The sequence below is a fragment of the Alligator sinensis genome, unplaced genomic scaffold (genome assembly GCF_000455745.1).
Source record: "Alligator sinensis unplaced genomic scaffold, ASM45574v1 scaffold1223_1, whole genome shotgun sequence".
Classification (NCBI taxonomy): Eukaryota; Metazoa; Chordata; order Crocodylia; family Alligatoridae; genus Alligator; species Alligator sinensis.
The window spans coordinates 2283407-2291010 of record NW_005842062.1 but is presented as its reverse complement, the minus strand read 5'-3'; the positions used below and the strand labels follow the sequence as shown (position 1 = coordinate 2291010).

Here is a 7604-nt window from a genome sequence, read left to right as displayed (position 1 = left end):
CAGACCCCAGCTGAGGTCCTGTGTGGGTGGGGGGGGTGGGGGGGGATTTAAACCCCACTCTCCTCTCTGTTCAGCATGCTGAACTGGGCTGGTGTCTGGCCACAACCCCCGCTCGAGCAGGGAGCTGAGTAAAAGCCTATTAGAGGCTGCTCCACACCTGCCAGGCAGATCCCGGCTAGAGTCCCATGTGGGCAGGGGAAGGGGTTTAAACACCCTTTCCCCTCTGCCTCAGCATGTCATCCTAGGCCAGTGTCTGACCTGCCTGAGCATGGTAAAAGCCTGATAAAGGCTGCTCTGCCCCTGCCAGGCAGACCCTGGTTGGAGTCCTGTGTGGGCACGGAAGTGAGTTTAAACATCCCTCCCCTCTCCTCTACCTTGGTATGCTGGCCTGGGCTGGGGTCTGGGCATGCCTCCCTCTTCCCCCCCCAACCCCTGGTCCAGCAGGGATCAGGGGAAGTGCCTGGCAATGGCTCATTCCCACACCCACCAGCATACCCTGGCTGGGTTCCATGCAGGCCAAAGTGGGGTTTAACCCGCTCTAACCCCCATCAAACTCAGTGAGCCTGCCAGGGCCTGGCCATGCCCTCCCTCCTCCCCCTTCCAGCTTGAGCAGGGAGGAGAGGAAAGCCTCGGAGGGCTTCTCTCTCAGCTTCCCTCTAGCTTTCCAGCCACTGCCAAAGGGAAGGGAAGGCATGCTCTAGCCCCCTCCCCCTCCCCGCACCCCAGCTTCTGGCCTGAGCCACCACAGGTGTGTGGCTGCATTTGCAGAATCAAAAATAAATGTCTGTTCACTTTCTTTTTGGTTCAATCTATGCAGTTTAGACTAGCCTGCAAAGTTTGAATCAATTCAGCCTTAGGCTTTTTGACTGTCTATACTTAGCCACTAAGGCTCCTGATAACAGGTCTTCACTCCTAGTTCACAACTGTCCTCCATTTCTTCAATCAAACTGCTTTCATTTATATGGAGTCTCTTCTTTGCTCTTTTGTTCAACCTGTGTTAACTAGTTTCTCACTCCTGAGGAGGGTAACCTGATGCCTGAAACTTTGTCCAACAGTTCTTCCAACTATTTAGATGATCCAAAGAGGATAATCACAAAAAAAATCTTGCCTTTCATTCAATTCATTAGAAGTAAATTTCAAGTATAAAGCCTACTACTTAACGGAGGAAGAGAGCAAAGAATGTATAAGAAAGAAAAAGCAGAAGTACTAAATGATTTTTTGTTCCATTTCACAAAAAAAGTTAACCAAAACCAGATACGTAATTATTTTTAACATGGAGATAGGATCACAATTAAGAACAGGGAAACAGCAGCTAAACAATATGTACGTAAGGGAATGAATTCAAGTCAATAGAGCCAGGTGACATTCACACTAGGTTACTTAAAAACTAGTTAAGGAGCTTTGTAACCATCAGTGATTATTTTTGAAAACTCTTAAGATGAAAGGGTGAAAGGAGGGAAGTCCCAAACAACTGGGAAAGGGCAAAAGTATCTATTTTTTCAACAACAAAAAAAGGCGGTTTGAGGGTTGAAAATAAACACCCAGAAACGTATAGAGCAGACAGCCCAACTTCAATCCCCTAAAAGATTCTGGAAGAAATTAATTTATAAGCACCTAGAAAATAAGGTGATAAACAGCCAACAAGGATATGTCGAGAATGTGTCATGTCAGACCAAACTACTTTCCTTTTTTGACAGCATAACTTAGTGAATAAGGGGAAAGCAGTCGATGCAATAGATTTTGACTTTAATAGGACCTTTTGACATTGTGCCACATAACATTGATATTAACAAACTAGGGAAATCTGACCTAGATGTAAATCCCCATAAGGTGGGTGTGGAAGTGGTTAAAAAACTAGCTGTTGAAGAGACGTTATTAATGGTTCACCGACAAATGGGAATGATAACTTCGAGTAAAGAACTGTACAGATCTGTCCTGGAACCAGATCTATTCAATCTTTTCATTAACAACCTGAATGACAGGTTAAAGTGCATGTTTAAAAAAATCTGCAGACACCAAGCAGAAGAGGTTACAAACACTCTGGAAGACAGGATCAACCTCTCTAGGTTAAACATTGGAACAGATTACTACTCTTGTGGTAAGAGCTCTTCCTAATATCCAAACAAAATTTCCTTTGCTGCAACTTAAGACTACCATTTCTTTTCTTTTCCCCTGAAGCCAATGAGAACATTTTACCACCACCTTCTGTATAACCATCCTTAAGGTATTTGAAACCTGCTACAAATCTCCCCCGAGTTTTATCTTTGCCAGACTAAATAATAAGGTTTTTTGACTGTTTCTCATATCAATATATGTATACATTAGATGTGAAAGTGAGAATAAAACCACTTAATGTGATATAACAATTATTGCATTCTAACTGTAAAGTATATTGACCTAAAATGTCTAATTTTTTCAGCAATTTACATTAAAATAATTTTCCAGTTATAATACACCTTTTTTTGCTGTTCACATTAACTCAAATTTGCCAAATAATTATTTGTCTCTACTATAAATTATTTATTATACATTATATATGCAGAGGTAAATGCTTAATCAGAAACGCTGAATGTAGGATTATTAGAGTAAAACAGAAAGTAAAAGAAAAACCCAAACCTACCAAATAAGTTGGTTTTCACAGTGATAGATAAATGAGTATTGTTCCTAAGAATTTCCAAGGCTTTTGACAGTTGGATGTTTTCAAAGTTTTGACCATTCACCTCCAATATCTAAAAAGGTAAGCAAGAAAAATTTTCATCATTAGAACTTTAGAATATTTATCTCATTATATGCTATGACATTATATAGTATATTTAATTTGTTATATATGGTACAACACTTGGGGGAAGGGTGGGGAGGAAGAAAATTTCTTAACATTGTTTTAAATATTAACTTGAGAAACTCTAAAAACAAAAGTACCTGGTCACCACGTTTCAAGCCTGCTTCTGTGGCTTTGCTACCAAAATCCACACTGTCAACAAAGATTCCAAATCCCTTTTCTGACCCCCCCAGCAAGATAAAAGGTAAAGGGGCTTCTCGAGATGGCTTTGTTAATGTTATCAATCTTCGTTTAGCTTTAGCAGCACATGCAATATTTAACAGCCTCAGATGTCCACCCATTTTCTGCAAGGGAAAAAAAGTAGCATAATAATTAATTGCATGTATAATAGTTTGACTGCTTCTCACACAAACTTTTTTTCCTAAGAAAAACCATTATTCTTACCTCCCTTTCCAAATTGTTCTCAAATTCCTCTAAAAATTGAGTCATAGCAGGATCTCCTTCAAAATCATTGAAGTGATTATTGACCCACAACAACACTACCCGTGTAACCTGCAAGTAAATTAACAACATAAACATCTTCTGCTATACCCAGAGGTCAATTCTATTTCCAAATCCTGTTAAAAGATTAATTTCAGTTTCCATATATTTCACTAGTTAAATGTAAACATTTTGTCCAAGGCCAACCTCACTGACACTTGACTAGTCTGTCACCAAGGAGATATAAAAATCAGTAATAAATAATCCAACAAAAGCCACAGTTTTCAAAATAATATTAGTTAACTAAACCTGTTTCTGAGTATTATATAGAGTCTGCAGGACTAGAACATTTCAAGCCACTGCAGATCCTGACTTTACATTACCAGGAAATTGTGCTATGCTATATAAACTTACAGTTGTGATAACTGTTTACAAATGTACTATGTGTCTTTGGTAAGAGAACTACAACTTTAGAAAAGAAAAAGATTTTGAACTGCTTATTTTAGATTTTTTAATAGCATATCTTACAGGCTGTAACTCCGCTAAGAGGTTGCCTCTAAATACATAATAGTTCTTTAAACAAAAGCAGAAATGAAAACAGTTCTTATAGAATATTACATTTATTCCTAATTCTTTTCTTTAGATCAGGGTCTGTCCTGTCCTGTCCTGTCTAGACACTGATTTTGATTAGCAGCTTAAAAAAGATGCTCTTCTCCCCTTTCAAATTGCAAAACTTGTAGAGGTGCACTGATAGAGATTTTTGGGGCCAATACTGATAGCTGATATCTAAGGAGGCATATTGGTCGATACCGATTTGATGTCTGATACAGCTGCCTCGGGCTGGTAAGTGCAGTGTAGTGGAAAAGGAGGAGGAAGGGAAGGGGGGTGGGTGTGTGTGTGTGTTAACCTAATGTTAGATTTGTTTCTTCTCTGACACAAATGTGTTATCCCAAAAATCCGGCTCCCCAACCTCTGTGCTAACAAAACATGTTACTTAAAAAAAAACAAACAAAAAACTAGCATCGCCAAGAACCACTGCTCATTAAGAAAACCCTGGACTGATTCTAATTATATAAGGATAAAAAATTGATACTCTCATGCATTTGCACAATAACTAGAGCCATTGTAGTCTTTTGTGACAAGGATCTAAGATTAGAAGTATCTACAAATAGGCCTTAACATGAGTTGAAGCTGTATGGTCTATTATGTTAAGGACCCACAGATTAAAAAGCTTCCAAGTAGGTCCCTATGCATCTTGAAAAGCAAGCAAAATTAGAGTAATTGCTCAAATTCATAACATTGAAACTAATTAACTATTTTAGGCTTTTGAGCTATTTTAAGAGCTTACTAAAGATTAGATAATTGTACATAACGTGCTGAAACTCCTAAGCACGAGGTAGGGTAGGATAGAATTTTATTCTTGTTTTCTGAGATTTATTTTTCAAACAAGTCAGATGCGTCAATATTACTTTAACCTTTCCTGAAATGTTGTATATATAACATACTAAAGTTTCGAGTGAACAAAACCTAGCATGTGTAAGTAGCAAAATAAAATGTTCGCTAAACTTACAGAGTCAAAGAGTCAAAGGTTTAATTGTATTTTTTATTTTAAAGCTATTGTACATAAGGATTATTACTCGGACACTTCTTTAATTCGGGTGCTCCTTAAATTTTTTGCTTGAAAAGCATCACACTTCATATAGTAATAGTATATTAATTATTAGATAAGAATGGACAAGTTTCCAGGCAAAATTGAAATTGTGTTATAAAATGTCATTGTATAATATATAAGGGACTTTCTATTAAATTGATTTCTATTTGTTTATTATAAGCAATTACTATAAAATATAAAAGATTACAGCTCTGAAGAAATAACTATGATTTCTATAACTGAAAACACAATTGTCTTTCCTCTTAAAGAAGAGAAAACTAAGAGAAAAAAGGTAAAGAATAAGAACAAGACAAAAGCAAAGATGCATTTTACATGGAGAAAGACTAGTATTGTAAGAAACTACCATGATAGTTTCATTATTAGCATCACCATGGAGGCTGTGAATTACTGACATGCAAGTAGGACACATCAATGAAAAAGTTATACACTGACAGACTGAAAAATTGTGATGTGTTATCTACCCACATGTTAAAACTACCATGGGATAATTTCAGGGCTGATCCACCATTTTTATGCAGCGATAAACTAGTTTAGTATCTGGCATGTTATGGAATAATCGCATGCACAAATACAGATTTTCACAGGGATGGCAAGTTGAACAACAACACAAACCTATCCATCAGCAAAATTCTAAAGTTAAGAGCTACAACAATAGACCTTTGTTGAAAGGCAGGCTAGCTAGTCACATTTTGAACACTTATGAATTCAGTAATGTATTTCTTTTAACTAATTTGCAGAAATGGATATAATTTTCCAAAAGCTTCAGCCTAAAATAAACATGGTCAACTTCAACCCTATCAGTTGGGAAAGGTATAAGCAAACTAAAGCCAGGGTCTTATAAGGTAAAGTGCTATATAACTTTGACAGACACTGCCACACATCCTGTCAACAACTGAATGTGTTAGGCCCGACTCTCATGTCACACCATTACCTCTAAATAGAGGCTCCTATCTTTAGCACTGTGCAAAGTGAACCAAGAATCAGCCTTGTTTTTATTTTTTCCTTTAAATTTACCTTTAAGAAAATAATTATTAGTAGAAAGTGTTTACCAAATTGCTTTAACAATTATTGTGCACAGAAAATAAGGAACTGTCACAAACTTAACCCCTAAAGTACCACAGAATTATATATTAAATTGAAATGCTAGTGTCTTTTAGAAAGCTAATTCATACTTCTGCTACCTAAGCATCTTATGTATTGGAGTTGATTAAAGCATGAGTGCTTGAATGTGATCAAAGAAGTCCCTTTGCCTCTACCTTACAGAAAAAAAATGGAGTGGCATTACGTGATTAAAAGAAACAAAACAAAACATTTGTTTGCCTAACAGATCTCTAGCCGGACAGTTGACAAGTCTCCGATTCTTAAAAACTGAGCCAGAATACAAGTTCTTAATAGTTTATATTTTAATGCAAATGATAAGTCATAGGTATCAGTTTCAGATAGTAAATTTTTCCCCCAAACCTTGTCCCTGAGGCTAGGGTCACTGAACCACTCCAACAACTTCTTGCCCACATCCATTGGGCTGGAAAGAAAGGTCCGGTAGGTCAAAAGGAAATCCTCTATAAATGTTGGATCCACCACAGAGTGTTCTTCTACCAAATGCATCGTGAGCCTTTCAGCTGTTCCCTATAACAAACAAAGAATTAGTAATTAATGTACATAAATACCTCCTTATTTGCCTCACACAAGTATGATGCATTAAATATAGTGCATTGTTGCTAAGCCTATCTAGTTACAGGTCTCCTACATAATAAACTGAAGGCATACAAGCGATTACTAATAAGGAAGTTAATAAACTTTGGTAAAATACAAACAGTCTCAAAAATTAGCAATTCTTTACATCTAATTTTAAATATAAACATTAAACATACACATCTAACTCTCTGTGCCCTTGCTCATCAATGAAGGTTCTGTATGATTTTACAGAGCATCTGGGTGGGTGGTATGCTTTGTTTTTTTACCTTGATGACAATGTGACCCTTCCTCGTTCCAGTGCGATCCAGCTCTCTGTGCTCCTTCACCATAACAATCTCTCCCTCCTCCTCCACCTTCTGCATATTCTTTTCCACTTGATTGAGGATGCGGCAATAATCTTGCTGGGCTATGCATACAAACTGAAAAGCATCATCAAGCAAAGATATTAAAAGATACAGAGTCCTTAAAAAGGCTGTATGGATTTACAATACATGTACTTTATTTTTTATGGCAGGTGACTAACTTCTCAACCTTGGTAGATCAAATTTGCCTTTCCATAAGTTCAACTAGAATAAACCATTAAACAAAAAATGGTGATAAATTCCTCACTAATTTTTGGTTTAGCAGTGTGTTAATACTCCGGATGATTAAATTCAAGGTGACTTAATATTGGCACAGAATTTTTTTATATATTGTATTTCCCGATTTGTTGATCTCCAGAAAAAGATAATTCAGAAATATTCTTCACAGAAACACCGTGGTTTTGGTCCTTTCTGGGGCTCGATAAGCTAATTTTCACTTTATATTCTTGGAACAGATATATTAAGCTAGCCATTAAGAGAACTTTAACATTAATGTATTAATTATACGTTAACTGACAAGTCAGTCAATTAACGTATGACCGGTGGAGCAGGTCAGACTGGCTGACCTGCTCCACCGGGCTTTAAACTAAGCCCGTTGGGGGACAGGGGGACTACC

General features: G+C 37.2%; 1 protein-coding gene across 19 annotated transcripts in view; it reads right to left on the bottom strand.

The window, feature by feature from the left end:
* Positions 1-7604, bottom strand: part of RAPGEF2 (Rap guanine nucleotide exchange factor 2) — a 242453-nt gene that overhangs the window by 37981 nt on the left and 196868 nt on the right. For 18 of the 19 annotated variants that reach the window (XM_025203576.1, XM_025203571.1, XM_025203583.1 and 15 more), the window contains 5 exons: positions 6893-7045; positions 6393-6557; positions 3224-3331; positions 2920-3123; positions 2621-2729 (listed from right to left, as the gene is read on the bottom strand). In XM_025203576.1, coding sequence (XP_025059361.1) covers positions 2621-2729; positions 2920-3123; positions 3224-3331; positions 6393-6557; positions 6893-7045 — 739 coding nt within the window. The remainder of the gene's footprint in view (positions 1-2620; positions 2730-2919; positions 3124-3223; positions 3332-6392; positions 6558-6892; positions 7046-7604) is intronic. The other variant, XM_025203581.1, reaches the window with a different exon arrangement.